The sequence below is a fragment of the Sylvia atricapilla genome, chromosome 3 (genome assembly GCF_009819655.1).
Source record: "Sylvia atricapilla isolate bSylAtr1 chromosome 3, bSylAtr1.pri, whole genome shotgun sequence".
Taxonomy (NCBI): Eukaryota; Metazoa; Chordata; class Aves; order Passeriformes; family Sylviidae; genus Sylvia; species Sylvia atricapilla.
In genome coordinates, this window is record NC_089142.1 from 87,280,786 (window position 1) to 87,298,711 (window position 17,926).

The following is a 17,926-nucleotide window of genomic DNA, read 5'->3' on the forward strand; positions in this document are numbered from 1 at the left end:
TTTTTGGCCAGATACTATTACTCTTCGATAATATTATGCTAAGTAACCTTTTTTCCCAGGAAAGTATCAGGAGTCATAAACACGCCTGTTTCTTTCTAGTTTTAGTACCTGTAACAGAATTTCAGTCTTCCTCTCAAGATGTATAATCTGTAGGCAAAACATAGCTGTCAGTCTTGCTTTTACTGAATCTATGACAGAATTTGGAAGCACTGAGAATCACAGATAATGGAACAGCTTGTCACTGCTACACAAATAAAAGTGGGATGTAAACTGAGATATTTTTGGTTAATTACCCTTTTGTGAATCACCGTGGGATAAGAAGAATATTGACCTTGGAAATGAATACTAATTAATACTTAGCACTCATAAGGCTGTATATGCTTATGGCTTTTTACTATTTAAGGATCTTTTCCACCATTAGCAAACTTCTGAAGGAGTGGTTTTAGTACATCTTTGTGCATTAACGTTGAGGACAGATTCTGATCTTCCTCCTTAGGTTGACAACTGTGTTATCAGACTGACAAATAGTAAATGTGTGTTCTGCCCTGCAAACTTTGAAATGATTGTCCAGGGGTGGAATTTGCATTCTTTTTGTTGCATTGATTTGCTGGTTAGAGCAGAAGGTTAATAACTTTTTTTTTGAGTCAATGGTTTCAAAACTTTTCAAAGGTATTAACTAATTTACTAGAGATCTCACACACACAGTCAGTTGCAGAACCAGAAATGCCAGCTTGCTACAGAGTTTGGCCAGTATTTTAGCCTCAAAATGGTATCACTTACTGCCTAGTAGATTAGTAGCAAATATTCTGAACTTTTTGTTTTCTTCTGAGACAAATTTTTTAGCATTAAATGCTCCTGTGTTAGAAAGCGAGTTTGGAAGATTAGAGTTCCTTATTGCCTTGAGCTCTGCGTAGAGGCTAGGAATATTGTAATTTTTTTGCAAGTTCAGAATGTTTATTAGTCTGTATAAGCATCTGTTTCCTTGCAATTTGGGTTTGTGTAGAAAACTCAGGAATATCCTTATGCTTCGCCCAATGGATTCTGTTTTTTCCCAGAAAATGGCATTTGTTGTTTGACAGTAAACCTACTGCCATTAACACTAGAACTCTACTGGTCTCAAAGACTTTGTTGTGAAATTGAACACAGAAAAATGATCAATGAGAGAGCTAGTGAAGGGCTGCTTAGCTGGCTTTGAGTGTAGAAACAACATGGAGTTGTTCCTTGGGATGGGGTGAAAGTTTGTTTCCAAGTGGGATTTCAGCCTTGAAAATAAAGTTTGTTTTTTCAGTTTCCAGTCAAATTCCTTTGATTCTGTGTAAAGTCCGTGGTACAGACCTTAAAGGTTTGCTTTGTCTGTGCTTACTAACTCAGTACATGTTTTATATAGTGTCTTGGAGGAACACAAAGCTCTGCTGTTTGTCCTTCAGGTCTAAAAGCCTAGCTGGGCTCTTCCTGGAGCAGTTCTTAATCAGTACTGGTGGTAACGTGGGCTCTGTTAATTCTATTTATGTGTAGTTCCACCCTCTGGTGTCTCAGTAGTCCAAGCCATTTATGTTTGTTGTGAGCACTAGGATGTGGAGAACTGATGATCAGAGTAAGATGATATTATTGGTATGGAGGTTTTCTAAAATTTGGGTTCAAAAGCTAGATCTTGAATAAATAATCAAGAAAAATCCATTCCTAGAGGGAGGCTTAACTAGACTGTGATGATCTTTAAAAATATACACACGTGATTTTGCTTTGCTTTTTGCAGCAAAGTGGATTTTTCTCTTCTCTCAAGAAGTATTGAAATTAAGAAACTGCAGTATTTGCTATGATTGAACTTGCTGTTTGAATGTTTTCTGATTTGTAACAATTTCTAACAAAATGTTTCCTAAATTTTTACTTATCTATAGGCAGGTAATGAAAATATCTGTTGTGATAACCTATTTACAGAGGAAAAGTTTAACTGGCTTTAATGCATGGAAGAGAGAGAGGAAACAGCTGACAGGCTACCAAATTCATTTATTTGTGCTGAGGATGTTTTCTGGGGTAGTCATATTTGCCACCTGTGAAACCTTCATGTTTATAGAATGTGATGGCAATAAGAAGGTTTAAGCTTATACAGTTTTATATAGGTATGGAAAGAGTCTCTAGTTGTAGATAAATATAATATAACTATTTGCAAAACTGTTGTTGAGGTCATGTGGGTAAGTACTGAAATACAATGCTGAATGTTGTAAAACTAAATGGTGAGCTTAATTCTGCTCCCATGTCTGTCTGCTCAATGCAGGGTTGACTCAATCACACATTTCTCAACTACTGTATGCACAGACACTTAGAAAAGCTGTTTCAGGAAGTTGCAGATCCCCTTAGACAACTGTAAAGCTGTCTGGGTAAGAGCAATTTAGAATTCTCAGTGTTTGAGTGGCTGCAAGTAAACAAGTTCAGAAGTAAAATTGAGTTCTGTTTCCATTTGTACCTGGACACATTATGACCATAATTCTACCCTGTTTCATTTAAAAAACCCAAGCCAACCAAAGAAAAAACTTAAACTTGCATATTTATTTTCTAATATGTATGAGTATCTCCCGTTATGGTTTGGGACCCATGTTAAATAATACAGTAAGTGAAGAAAACTGAATGTTATCAGTATTTTTTTAAAAGCAATAAAAAACAGGTGGATTTTAATAGAAAATGCTAATAGTATATATGCTAATATGTTTGAGCATATCTGGTTGCTTCTCCTCTACCTCAATCTCTTCTCACATGGTGGACAATCTCAATGGGTCAATTCTGCTTGTTCAAGACTCACACCCACACAAGAATTTACATCCCCCCCATACCCTCCTTCGTGGAACTTTGCCCACAATGAAAAGATCAATTGATTAAATATCTAAGAAGCTTTGAGAATGAGGTGTATTTTACAGCAAAATTGGAAGTACTTGTCATTATAGTTCATGGTTACTGTGCACTTCCCCTAGAAAAGAGTTCAGCTTAGAAAAAGTTGGAAAACAGTCTTGTTTCTCTTTGGAATTATTTATTCAATTTTCCCTTTTCCTATATTATTATTTGCACTTTAAATATATTAGTAACACATAAAATAGAAAAACAATTTGTAAGTTTTTTGGCTTTTGTGGTTTGAAACCTGCTGCAAAATTAGTAATAGTTCGTTTAGAAGTTGAATAGAGATACTGCATTCTAAATGAAATTTGAATCTGCTTTCATTTATTGACATTAGTTTAGCTCCTTAATCTCCATCTGGGCACAGTTGCCCTTTATCAGTTATTCTGCAGTGAGAGTCACAGAGGGTGTTTAGTAATTTTTCTAATGTATTGAGGAATAGCAAACAACGCAGCCCTAAAGATTATAATGGAACCAAGTTCTTTGTTCAGTTATAGTAAATTTTGACTTCTCCAAGTGGAGAATTTATTTTATGTTTTCTTTACAACATTAACCGTAAAGCATAATTGTGTTCTAATACCTAAGAAGAGAAAAGATAAGCCTGTCCCTTGTGTGGTATTAGAACTATGAGTGACTCATGATTTAGTTACCTAAATATTGTAGTAATTCTGCAGTTTATAGGATTTAACAATGTAGAAGCCTTCTGGAAATTTTCTTTTTTATTTATGTGTTTAAATGTGTTCTTAAAATATTTCTTTTTTCTTCCAATCTTTTGCAGATGGAGACCAAAACAATTTTTAAAGCCAGACTTTATGAGGCTACTACGGACTTCTGTAGAGGATGCATATAAACGCCTTATATATCCTCTTCTCTGTAGGGAATTCAGGTAAGCCTGGAATAAATCCGTATTTTCATATTACTGATTTTTTTTTAGCAATTCCCTCCCCAGTGTTTTGTTAGACTATCATTTATCTATTTGAAAATATCAGCATGTTTGCACATAATCCTCTGTGCTTACAAAAGAAATGAACTATGTAGTCTTGGTTCTATGGATTTATTTTCTGACCCTATCCAGTTTGGCTACTTGCCTAGTAGAGAAATGATCTTTCTGTGAAGACGTTGTACATGTTTACATGCTAGATACTCATACATTTATCTAATAAAGCACAAGTAGAACTATATTACCATGATAGTTGTATCTTTAGTCTTGTAATAGCATAAACCATGATGTCACAGAATTTTCCCAGCATCTCTTCATGTCACAGCAGTAGTACTGTCAGTGACACTATTCTGACTCACTGTCTTTTACCTGTCTAATGGAACTCAGCAAAGTATTTTTAGAGTTGTAAGCACCCTTCATGCTTGTCAGCTGCATTTTGTGGCAAACTAATTAGTCATAGTGTTAGTCTGATACTGTTTTATGAGTCTTGTGATGTCTTTAGAGAACTCAGTAAACTTATTACTGGTGATACTGTAGTAACGATGGCATTGGATATCATGTCACTTAAGATCTGTTATATTGTTCTAAATTTAAAGGAAATTTGAAACTTAGTATCAAATTAGCATGAATTATATGGGGTATATCGTGGTGTAGTATAACAGTTTACCACATAGTAGAAATTCTTGTATATGTCAATTAAAAGCATTATCTTCTAATAGCTAACAGTACTTACGGTGTGATTTGAGGAGAAAAGCACCTCAAAACGTAACATGTTTCATTCTGGCAAGGCTATCTGATACACGACCTATATGTTAATGCTTTTTTGAGGTAGTTCAAAATGAAATTTATCAAAGAGACCCTGTTTCTTGGACCAGAATGTTGAAATTACTTGTATCAAAAGGACATGCTATCTACTACCTAAAATCAGCAACCACGCTGTGGAATGTTTCTTCTGTACTTTCCTGGGTGTGCTTTTGTGTTTGAATTGGAGTTTTTTTCGTGACACCTTTTCATGAACGTCATTGCAAGAAGGATCTGTGTTCTATCTCTCTGAAAGGAACCATCAGCTCAAGATTTTAACAGCATATATTTCCAGTGGCTTTTGGGCTTCTTCACTAGTATGTTGTGTTTGCTTATTGCTTTGCAAGCAAGATTGCTTTACCTCTTTGGATTAGTGAGCCTGTTTTTTTGTTGCTTAGAATCTCACAGATTTCTAAAAGTACTGAGTTCACTTGCTATTTTTGACCACAATGAATGTAGCTGTGTTAGGGGAGGCACTGTGTGTATTGTGGTCAAAATGGTGAACATCTCATGGTGAGGAGTTCAATTGTTGGCTTCTGTCACATGGGAGTGAAAATTGTTGTCATTCCTAGCCATCTCTACAGTCAAACTCTTTTAAAATAAAGACCTACTTTTTAGTTGGGTTTGGTTTTAAGAGAAGTAAGCAACCTGACATAGGGGTGCTCCAGGGCTCTTTAATTGTAGTTTCTATGACAGGACTGTTGTGGCCTGTGTTGTGTGTAACACTTTGAGGACTATTGAAACAGTAGGTTGCTGAAGGTTTTCTGTTCTATTCATCAAAAGAGGAAAAAAAAAAAAAAGCTTCCTTCCCTACTGCTTATTAGATGCAGCTCACAAGTAATCAGTGAGAAGAATATGAAGCTTGCTGCTGGTTCCTGAGGTGACGTCTGCTTAGGTTTTATTCTTTGTGATGGTGTTGCATGATTGTTGGAGTTTTGATAGGAAAATCTGAAACTTATCCTATAGAGAGGAACTCAAAGCACCTTACAGTATTCTGGTCCCTGACCACTTAACCCTTATCCTCTTCCTATTTTCTTTCCGGACACATGAGGAGCTGTTTTTTCTGAGTCTTGCAAAGGGCTGCTAAAGTATTCAATACCTCCTTTTAGCATTAGTATTTCCAACCCACCTCCTGCTGTTCTTTTTTTTCTTTTTATTATCATTAAATGTTGGAACGGAAAGTTTCCAAGGATGTATAGAAATTGCTGGTGCTTCTAGTGATCAGAAGAAGAATGAAACTTGCCAGCATGACGATTACCTTATTTATTGTTTAATTTCCTTTCTTCCATTCTGTCAGATATCATTTCTTGAATCTGGTAGAATAATGTTGCTTTTGGCTCTTTGAAATACATTTTATCTTGTTGCAGTACTGCATGGAATGATTCTGTCAGAGTTTCATGCAAGTGATGTGGCATGGACATATTTTTTAATGGATAATCCTTTCATAATTTTCCATGCTTTCTTGTAGAGAGTGCTTTCTCTCCATTGTCTTCAGGGCCACAAACGTTTCTCTGTATATCTTGTTTCACACCTGAAGCTAGTTTGCAGATATTTTTCCACAGAAATGATTGCATCTCAGACTGTACATGGAAGTGGGGAATTTTAAGTCTCAGTTTGTAAACTAAATCTTGTAACATTGAATATAGAAACTAGTAGGTCATGATTATGTTATTTGCTTTTATTACAATACACCTGTTAGTGATATACAGTCTGAGTACTTTGTAGACTTCAAGACTAGGAGTCCTGACTTTATGGATATTTTTTCATAAAGTAGAAGTAGAGTTTTGAGGTTTATTTGTTTGGGTCTTTTTTTACAAAATAGCAATTTTTCTTGCATTTCAAGAGGAGGACTACTCTCTGCTTTTTGTCTCTCTCAAATTAATGAGAACAGTCATAAATTGGAAAAGCATGAAGTTGGACATCTTGCCATTTGGATGAAGCCAGTAACACACTGAAAAAAAGAAAGATACTAGATTGTTTTGGATAGCTTGATGGGGATTTTTTTCTTATTTTTGCCCTTTTTTTTTTCCAAAGGATCAAATGATTATACCAAGCTTGAAATTAAGGGTCACTGGTTTGGACAATAGATGATGTAATTGATACAAGTGTTAAGTAAGAGACAGAGGAAAAAGAGATATCTATATTTGAAGTTTAAAAATACAGGATATTATGTAATAGAACATTCCCCCTACACACCTGGCAATTTCAGTAACATTTCCTAGCACTGTTAAAGTTGCTGTGTATCCGTGCCAATTTTAAACGTGATTTCCATAAGGCTGACATAACTAATAGCATGTGTTTAGGGACAATTTTAATTCTTATACAAGTCTCCATTCTTAGATGGACTGACAGGAATTTGCAGTGTGGGAGGACTTGGCCTTGTGGACAGCTGGGACCCCGTATCTTTGGGATAGATGGAACTTGGCCTGTTCTTTGTTCAAAGCCTCTGGTCCAAGGGCATTCCTTTCCCTTGTCTACAAGCCACTTTTAACTTTCCTTTGCATGCATGGAGACTGGTTGATTCTCTGTTATGTGTATATAGAAGATCCATGCTTCTGTAAGGCTGAGGTATTTGCTTTTGTTTTCTCTTGTCTCTTAGAAGTGGCATCTAATTGATCTGACTCTGCACTCTCTCTAGAGCAAGCTTGTTCTGTGGTCTAGATTCTTTTTAATTAGAGAAGGGAAAAATGAGAGGGGGAGGCTGCAAGACTGAATGATCAAGAACTAGAATGGCAACTGAGATGCAGCGGAATGAGTGTAAAATTATACTTTCAAGGGGAAGTAGTTATCTTTTTATAAGTAAAACTATAAGCTCCGAGCTATCCTGCCACAGGAGAGGCACTTTGGCACCATGGAAGGTAGCTCCACATGAATGTTAAGTGTTCAGAAGATAAGATTATTTATTTAAGGAATAAAGAATCATTGATTTATTTGGCCTATATTTGAAATATTGTTGTCTGTTTTGGTTCACTGACATGGGGAAGGGGGTAAGAAGTAGGAAGACAATTCACTGGAACTGGAAAAGGCCCAAGGAAGGGGAATGAGGAATGAAATAATTTCTCTGGAAAGAAAAAAGATGGCTACACTATAACATCAACTTGGAAAAGGGAGACTTAGAGATAAATGATGTGTGAAGAATGGAACAAGGTTTCTAGGGGTAAATTTTTACTCCCCTCTGTTGCATCGCATAGTAGCATGTCCCTGAGAGCGACCTGCACCATCGGGGCCGGTGTGCTCTGCTGATAAAGGCAAGGAGATGGGATCCTCTTTGGAAATCCAAGGGCGGTTCATTGTCGGTGGAGGCATCACGGGTACAGCCTCGAATGTGTTCCAGGGATGAGAGCCAAAATGGGGCCAAGGGTCCAGGGTTATATGCCAGATAAAAGGGATGGTCGTAAGGGTCAAGGCCCAATAGGAATCCCTATGGATCAAAATGGTGCACTGGAGGGACTAATGGGATCACAGAGGTGTGGTATTGTGGCAAAAATAACCCAATGGGGTCCAAGGGAAGGAAGGACACTCTAGGAGGGGTACAAATATAGTGAGTGGGGGCCAAACAGGGTGACATAGTTTGACAAACCAATGGAACAATGAAACCTAAGAAGTATTAACATGTGGCTGCAAAGGCCCTTTGGAGGAAGGTTTTTCTCACCCTAATCTCAAAGGGTGTCTCTCCTCTTGGCAGCCCCCTGTGCCTCCACATTGCTCCAGTATAAGATTTAAGGGAACAGAAGCAGTTTCCAACCAAAAGGTGGCAGCTATTTACACAGTTTGTGATGGACCTGCAAAACTCACTGCCAGCAGACTCTGTGGATTAAAGAAATAGATCTGTCTTCAGTAGGAAATTAGATAATTGAGCAAGAGCTCTACTACGAGCTAGTAAAGAGACAAGTCTTGTCAAGCCCAGGAAATACTCTGGGAGCAGTTGGTGGCTAGGACAAGATTATGGGACAGATGCTAGTGCTACTCTATGAACTAACTGCTTAGGCAATTGCTTGGAGACTGACTTGGATTCACAATGCTGGGGTAGAAGGACAGCTTAGCTGAACTGGTGCAGCCTGTCACACATTTGGTGGTGATATACAGACTATCTGCTCTTTGCTGAGGGCACACCTGAACTGCTAAGGAGCCTTGTAATGCACTTATATGCCCTCACCACACTTGAAATTGTGTCTATGTTAATCTCATCTACCTGATACAGAAACAAATAGCACATGGATAAAAGGGAGGCTTTTGCACACTTCCTTAGGAAATGCTGAATCAGTAATGTGTGAAAGAGGACCTAGACCTCTCTCTCAACTACTTTACAAATGAGAGACAATGAGGACTTTTTAGTTCTTTCTATGCCACTGTGGGATGAGACAAGGCTGAGCTGGTTGATTAGTTGGATCCTGGGCAAATTCAAGTCAGGCTATTGAGTTCTTCCACAACCAAAAACAGCTCAGAACAGCGTCATATTGCCTCATGTCAAATAGCCCCTTATGAGGGTTGTCTTTGAACTATTTGTAGCCTACTTGTGCCATGCATTGAATGACCTAAACAACTTGAGTAATTTTCCCTGTCCTGATAGAAGTAGTTAACTGTAGTGCAGGTTTTTTCCATTCTGTAGAAATAAACCCAGATAGTTGGGTTTTTTTCAGTGATAGGTATAAAGAAAAGGAGAGTAAGGGCACAGGCTACCTTTAAATAAAGGCTTTACTGGATTGTTTTTGACTCCCTGATTACTGGAATTATTGACGATGTAATGCATGTACAAATGGTAATGAATACCTGCAAAAGAAAAGGAAATTAGTGAGGTGATGAATATTTTTGTAGCCATTATTCTTTCAGTTTTTTTTTTTTTTTTTAAACAAGGTCCATACCATAACAAGAATGCGTGTCCTTGTCAGTCATTGGCCACATCTGACAAGTAAGACATTGTGCATCTTTTACATCTTCACTTAACAAGATGAATTTGTTTCTTGTGACACTCTGCTGCGTTTGTGCTTCAAGTTATCTAAATCAATCCTTGCTGCACTACCCCACTTTTCTCTGTTAAAGATTGTAACTTAGAAAAGAAAGGGAATACTGTGGCCCTAGCAGCTTTCTAGTTTGGTTCTGAGGAATCAGAATACTCTCCTAGAAAAAGCTCAAGTCTTGATGCTGCTATGATGTCTGTTAAATGAAGTAAGCCGAAGACAAAATTAGATGCCTCAGGAGTCATAGTGTGTTAGCAATTAATTGGAGGGACCCTTCCAGTTTCTCTCTCATACCTCTCAGTGTAAACCATCATCCTTTTTTTCCTGGGTGTGATTTTTCTCTAGAACTGTGAAATTATGATGGATTTGATCTATGCCTCCTTCAAATCCACTTTTCTTTACAATTATTATCAGCTTTGAAAGGAAGCTGTTCTTCACTCAAAATTACAAGTTGATGTTTGAATGGTAGTTGGTGGGTGTATGTTCTTACAAGTGTTTCTCCTGTACTACTTATATTGACTGACTTTCTTAGAACAAGAATGAGATGATATATAGCTGATCCTTTTGAAAGAGGTGTCAACAACTTGATTTGAATTGTAACATTTAATTGAACATGATGGAAACATATTTGGAAAAAGTCTTAACTTTGGAGCAATTAGTAAATGTATTTGAAAGGTAATTGAAAGAAAAATATTTGGCTTTTTTTTCCTTTTATTTCCATCTTTCTAAGATCCAAGTTGACATCTGATGCAGAGAAAGAGTCTGTGATGATGTTTGGGAGAAATCTCCGTCAGCTGCTTCTGACCAGCCCTGTGAGGGGCCGTGCTTTGATGGGAGTAGATCCTGGCTACAAACATGGCTGCAAGTTGGCAATTATTTCACCAACCAGTAAGTTTCAATTTCACATATTTTTGGAAGGACTGATAAAAATACATTCATTTAGAGTAAAGATAGTTTCAAGACCTACTTCTTTATCAATTTATTTTTTTTTTTGTGAAGGCTTTTAGTATTTTCCACACATTCTGTTGTATAAATTCCTTTCTTCAGCTTAAGTTTCTGGCACCTGGATTCCAGTGACTTATTTGGTATTATTACTGCTTTTCAAAATAGAATTTAAAATGCCTTCTGCCTTCCTGAATATGGGTTCAAATGATTGTGCCCCTCAGTAGTCAGCAAAGAGAACACCTGGCATTTTTATTGTTGAACAAAGAATTTGAATTAAATACTTTCTATAATATTGCTTTTTTCATGACTAGTATCTTGGATATCTGGACACTTTTTCAGCCCTTTTTGTTTAGTATGTGTGTTAATGTGAGAAGTCAGAAACATTGTTTTTGCAAAACTTCTTAGTTCATGTGTAGAACAGAGCCTTCACTTCATTCTAGTCTGTTCAGGGGATACACACCTCTTTAGGCCTATGCAAAAACTATTTGTTTTCCTTTTTTGTTGTTGTTGCTTTTTGCCTGAGAATATATCTAGACTCAGAGAGTGTAAAGAAAGGTGTGTACTTTAAAAGGCAATAAAGGTGAGGTAAACGATTATAAGTTCTCATTGCACCATTAGCTATCAGTACTAGTTAATACAGTTCTTTCCAAATGTGATAGATGGGATGATGACAAGGGCTAGTATTGGAATTCTAGAACTCCTGTACTGCAAGTACTTAGTCTTTCTAATTTTCATCACTCTTTACTGGATTTATAAATTGTACTACACTAGAACTATAAATCATTTATGGTAAATTACTCTTTTTCTCTGTGATATAACACATTATATTGCTAATAGGTTTAGATGCTCATTACTTGCTGTGTGAATATGTTTGTAGGTAACTACAAAATGTATTGACTTGTTTTTCTTTGCCAGCCAAAGCATTCTTGTCCTATGCCCACCATACATTTCTTCTAAATGGATATAAAGATCAAAGGGAAATATGGCGTATTAAGAATCTTTCTTTGTAGATCATCAAATTTACTTCAGTAGCTCTGCAGGATATAGCTTTGGAACCTTTGTAGGTTTCATCAAATGGCTTTGCCTTTTGTTCTAGGTCAGATACTCCATACTGATGTAGTTTACTTGCATTCTGGTCAAGGATTTCGTGAAGCTGAGAAGATAAAGAGGCTTCTGCTACAGTACAAGTATGCTAAAGAAACTTCCATTTATAGCTCTTTCTTACCAAATAAAATGAAAATCTTTGCTCTAGAAATACTTGATTTTTAGTGCAATAAGAATTCTACTGATTTAACTGGAGGTTTATTTTCTTTAGTTCAGAGTTTCGTTTTCTTTTGTGTTCATGTTTTTGCAGTATATATATGTTAGAAGCACATGAAATCAAGCCATGGCTATGAGTAAGGCTGCGTGCTATGAACATATCCCCATAAAACTCTGTTAATCCATTTATTTTTGGCAATAGAAATTAGCATTCAGCTAAGAAATAAGTTTAGCCTTGCTGTTCCTACCCCCTACAACCCCCAAGTCACTCATCAGTCTTTTCTTGTTCCAAAAGCTGCACTAGGTATTGGTAAAGTTTTGTCAAGCAAAGGAAATCCTGCAAAGGTAGATTTCCAGATGGAATTACAAACAGGGGCAGCATGATTAAAAGTTTGTGTCCAGCTATGTCTGTGGAGAGACATTCGGGCTACTGAGTCAGCTGCTGAATTGCCACAGCATACAGTCCAGTTTGTCTATAAGCATTAGAATGGCTTTAAACAAGGTGATTTGGTGACTGACTGGCTGTGGTGTGGGCAGTCAGAGGGAATGACCTTGCAAGCTGTTGGAAACTATGATATTCCCATTAAAGAATTAAGATGCTGATTGCTTTGGCTTCTGCTCTTTTTCATGACTCATGCCAGATGAGGGAAATATGAGGTGAAAGTGTTTAAGGACTATAAATAACATTCCATTTATTAATATGAAGTATCATTTCTGGATTTTCTGCTTATGTTACCACTGTACAATCCCATTACAAATAAGTGAAGATTTTTGACTCATCTCATGAATTGTCATAATGAAAACCTACTAAGCACACTATGATGCTTTTTAGGAATATTTTCTCATCACATGTGGGCCTTGTGTTATCTAAAATCAGATTGAATTGGATTGAATATTGGATTGAATACTGTGCATAAAAAGGTATAAAAGAAGATTTAATAATAATTGTTTTGTTTTTTTAACCCACACAAAGCTGCAGCACCGTTGTGATTGGCAATGGCACAGCCTGCAGAGAAACTGAAGCTTACTTTGCTGACTTAATTATGAAGAAATATTTTGCACCACTGGATGTTGTTTACTGGTAAGATCCCTGTGCTGGGATATTATTCATTTGTTCAGCATATTTTAACTTAACAGGTAGTTTTAGATGTAATTTTTGAAGTATTTCTTTGTGCTGCCTTGTATTTGAGTCTGTGTTTGAGTCAAGCTTGACCCAGCATTCTAGCCAAAGAAAACTGGCTGCAGCTCTTTGAAGCATGACAGTAGTTATCCTGAGTCAGTAAGAGAGACTCACTGAAGCATTTTATTTTTTCTTCCTGAGGTTCATTCTGTTGCTATTATCATTGTAACAAAGTATGCGAGAATAGCAACACTAACAGCTAAGGACCCCTTTGGCATTGTGTATTTATTTCCTCATAAATGAGGTTTAACTGCACGTGATGAAGCTTCTGTTGTCTGACTGCAGTGTGGAATGCCTGCTAGTCCTAAGGAAATTAAATGATCTGGAAATAAATATTGTGTTAATACCAAGTGGAGAGCAGTGAAGATACTTATCCTTTTCAGACTTCAAATTTTACCCATTAGTTTGTTGAATTTGCACTGAAGTATTCTTCTGTTGATTTGGATGGAAACTGTATTATATCACTTTCTTTTCTGCCATGCAGAACTGCAGAACTCTTCTCTGATTTTTAATTCCCACCTTTATTTTTTTCTAAAGCATTTTTTGTGATTTACTTTGGATTATCTTTTGTGCTGACATTTGACAGCAGTATTTAGTTTTCACGTCTTAGCATACTGAAATAAGTTTTCTATATTTTAAAGAAGTCTGTGACCTTTTGCTGTTCAAACTACATTTAAATACATTTCAAGGTGCCTTTTTTCATAAATTAGGAAGTGGCCTTACAGATATGTTCAAAATGTGTTATTTCTACTAACATATGATGTGATTGCATTTGTTTTTTGTTTCTAAGATTCCCAGGTAAATTTGCGCAAGGTTCCATTCTTAAATCGCTCTTTTATTCCAGGAGATTTAGTAAAGGTTTTCCAATTGTAATTGTTTGCAAAGGGGAGAGGCCATTCAAGCTTCTAAAAAATTAAGTGTCCTTTGCTGAATCCAGTGCAAAAACAGTGAGTGTTTTCAACTGTAGAGAGTACAAAACACTTCATACTGTGTGGGTTTTGGCAAATGCTTAATTTCACTGTTGTTCACTCAGTATAGCTTAAAAATCTGTTATGTTGCTATGAGTACTTTGTCTGAAATAGTGGTTTTGTTTATTTATCGATCATATACTAGTTTACACAGAAAAATTTATTTATATAATATTGTGATTATTTTTCTCACTATGTTTACCTTTCCTGATATAATATTTTCTCCCTGTTTATAGTTCAAGATGACAACATTTTCGAAGTAGTACTTAAGTTACCAAGTTCTTGCAACTGATGAAAGCTCTTGTGTAATAGGAATTAGTGTAAATGCTGTAAGGCAGAAGACAGGTTAACAGGTTTGTTGCTTTCTCTAGTTGTGAGCAATAAGTTTTTAACCTTTCACTTTCTCCAAAACTTCTGATTTTGTAGCAAAAATCTATAACTGCAGTTGTTTAACTTGACATGTTATATCCTGAAAATTAACATAATGAAAAATAGTTTTATTTATAATGGTTTTCTTGTGTTGTGCCCATATGGGAAAGAGCTAGTCCATATTTCGGAATTTGTGTGCAGAGCCATGAGGTATTGCATGTTAAAGCAAAGTGATTTTTTTTTTTTGTACTTCATGCTGTAGGTGATATCTGGGGTTCTTGAACTTTGTGTACTGCTGTCTGTGTGTAAATTTATGTATGTGAGTTTACAGACAGGCTGCATTTGCAGTGCTTGTGTCTCTTCTCATTTTGTCTGTACTGAGTTTTTTCATAAGAATCAGGGTTCCCATAAATCCCTTTCTGATAAAGCAGTGAGATGTACATGAAACTAGTTTATCCAGTGTTGGGGTTTCTAAGCCATGCTGCTGAATCCTGCAAGGTAGCTTACTTTTTCCTTTCTAGCTCCAGAAATTATTAATCTCCTTGGTGTTCCTTAGTAACAGAAAGGAATGATGAGTCCAGCCATCCAACCCCTGCTTCTGATAATCCAGTGAAATGCCTGGAATTTGTGTTAGTCTGAGTTAAAAAATGTGATACTTGCTAAATGAGGAGCAGCCAGTACAGTGTTACTGTTTGAGCAATAAGTAACTGTAGGAGTACGTCGGGATAACTGCTATACCTTTAGAGGAGAACTGTGCAAGGTGACTTGGAAGAATATGCTCTGCTGATCTTCTTTCTAAATAGTAAAGTCCTTCAGAGTATGTGCTTTCAGATCACAAACATCTTTTCTACTTCCATGTTCAAAATCCTCCCTAGATTAGGTTGTTTTCTCATGATAGGCTTTTTTTAAAAAGTATGGGGACTTTGTTTATTCATAGACTGAATACAGATCTTTCATCAGTTCTATGGAAACCTGTGTATGCTTTTGGATGAAGTGATCTTTCTGAATTGTTTTTCAGTTAAAATCTATAAGAAATAATTTCAGCCATTGTTGGAACAGTTAATACTTAAAGAAGGCCTACTCCAGCAGGTTGCAGTAGTAAAGAATGGATTTGCTAATCAATATAGCATTTGAACTGTGGGGAGAGCAAAGCAACAAAGAACTCCAAATAAAACAAAACAGCCTAAACCCCCTAGAACAAAACCCCCCATCATGTACTCGAACTGTAATAGAATGAGTCAGTTGCATCTTATGTGATACCATTTCCCAAGCCTTCATCTTCTCACATGTATGCACTGCATCAAGGTGGAAATCCTTGCCCAGAAAAACAGAGCTCAGCTCATTGTTGGGTATAAGTTTTAGAGAATCACTAATTGTATCTGTGTTGACAATTTTTTTCTTTAAAGGACTCCAAATATAAAGGGGCTTACCAAAAGAGGTTGCATTTTTTGTAGTGCTTTAAAAGCAAAACACTCAACATAAGCTTTTGTTCAGAAAGGTGGCTGATGGGGAGGTACTACAGACTTCAGCTTCCTCGGGAAATATTAGCAGTGGAGAATAAGATCACTAATGATTATAAAAAATTAAAAATGTGTTCGTACTTTCCTCTCCAGTTCATTGTATAGAGCCTGGAATCGTGCATTTCCAGGGAAATGAAATGATAATAGAATATGTAATTTCACAAAGGTGTGTGCACTTGGTGCACACACAGATAATGAAGGCTAAACATAATATATGACAAGCAAGTAATTAAAATAAAAAATACTTGCCGGTGGTAAATATAAACTGGGTAGAGTTTTACTAAAGTTTCCCAAAGGGAAGACGAATAAGTGAAGACATTAGTAGGAAATGAGGTATATGGCATGATTTTTCATGTGGCTTTAAAACCTGTCTGGACTCAGCTTGACAGTTTTTGATTTACAGCAAATATTTTTCACTATTTTTGTAACTAGCATGCTTTCAGATAGCTACATCCAACCTAAATAACTACAGGACTTTCTTTTTTTTTTTTTTTTTTTTTTTTTTTTTTTTTTTTTTTTTTAATGTAGTTTCCTTTTAGAGCTGTGTTTATTGACTTAGATTAGGATTGGACTAGAGCCAGGGACAGTCATATCTAGTCTTTGGGTTTTTTGTTACAAATCAGTTTTTGTTACAAGGTTCAATAAATATTCTTGATTATTTATGTTAGTTCTATTGTGAGTTCTTGCCAAAGATACATTGTATTATAACCAAAACAGATGTTCCAGTTTAGACAAGTGTATTTGTTTTAACAGGACCAGAAATGTAAATGAAACAACATTGTGCTCAGTATTAACATGGCAGATGATGAACTTTTAGGATTTCATTGGCCTTTTTGGATTAAATTAACATCTTGAAAAAATACTTCAGGAATCTGTTTTTCTTTAGTTGCTGTCAGTTTGAGGCATCTTGGAAATGAATGCTATCTGTATGACAGGTGAACTGTGCTAAAGCAGGACAAAACAAACAGCTCTCCCTTTTTATTTGGCAAAATCAAATCACAATTTCTCTTTCAGCCTCAGTGGTTTTGTTGCCACAATTTTTACTCCTCTGACTCTTCTTATATGCTTGCTGCATTAATATGCACTCAGAATTAAGTATTTCAGCTTGTATTTAAAAGGAAGTTTGATAAGTGTCAGGAATTGTTAATTGTTTTCAACTTGCAGCATAGAATGCAGCCAGGCAAGTGTATTTTTTGTTGTTTAGATGGGTTGGTGTTTAGTTTCTATCTACTTGGTTTTAAACTTGATGCAAAATCCTTTTCTGCCATTTACAGAAAAATCTTTTTTTATTCTCAAGACTTTATTAGCAGTGTAATTAATAATTTACTGCTGTTTAAGTTCAAACACTTCTGTACTGTGACAAATAGGGGAAAGTTTGTAATGTCTTGTAAAGTTCTCATTGGGTTTTCTTTAACGTTTAAATTGTCTGCTTTAGAATACTTAGAAATGTTCTGCTAAGGTAGAATAGGACTGTAATACCTTTTGAAGTTGGACCTTGGTGGCAAGAAATTGATTTAGCCATGTTTGTTCTACGGGATTTTAGGTCTGCTTGTATTTTATAGGTGTCTGCACATGCTTTAAATATCCTTTGCAATTTAAATGTGTGTTTTATGTTGTTGAATATCTACATTATGCTCTCTCAGCTTTAACAAATGCCACTTTCAAGTTCCATGCCTCTACATTTCTAATGTTACACTAGCTTAATTCCCATTACTTTTCTGCTTCATAGCACTCGCAGTTTGAAAGGGACCTAACATTTGGGTTCACATTATGATAATTAGGTTTCAAAGCAGTGTGGGGGGATTAAGATGTCTGAAGTCTAGTTGCCGAATAAAGTTCAGAACTACTTGTAAAACTTGTTTGAGTGGTTAACAGAAGTGGTTTTATTTATTCAGTGCTCATGCAGCATTAATCCGTATTTCATCAGGTACCCACAGTGCTGTAACTCTAGATATGACCTTGGGACTTAATTTACCCCATCTCAGTTTTCCTTATTAATGTGCCATGAAAGAGGTACATGAAAGATAGCCAACTTCAAAGCACCTTTTCAAATAAAGTGGTTGATATGAATCCTCTGGTATTTAACACTGTCTGTCAAATGT

At 36.2% G+C, this 17,926-nt stretch overlaps 1 protein-coding gene across 1 annotated transcript in view; it reads left to right on the forward strand.

The window, feature by feature from the left end:
- Positions 1-17,926, forward strand: part of SRBD1 (S1 RNA binding domain 1) — a 124,336-nt gene that overhangs the window by 21,125 nt on the left and 85,285 nt on the right. The window contains exons 12-15 of the mRNA XM_066316089.1: positions 3,662-3,769; positions 10,313-10,470; positions 11,624-11,714; positions 12,761-12,868. Of these exons, the coding sequence (XP_066172186.1) occupies positions 3,662-3,769; positions 10,313-10,470; positions 11,624-11,714; positions 12,761-12,868 (465 nt within the window). The remainder of the gene's footprint in view (positions 1-3,661; positions 3,770-10,312; positions 10,471-11,623; positions 11,715-12,760; positions 12,869-17,926) is intronic.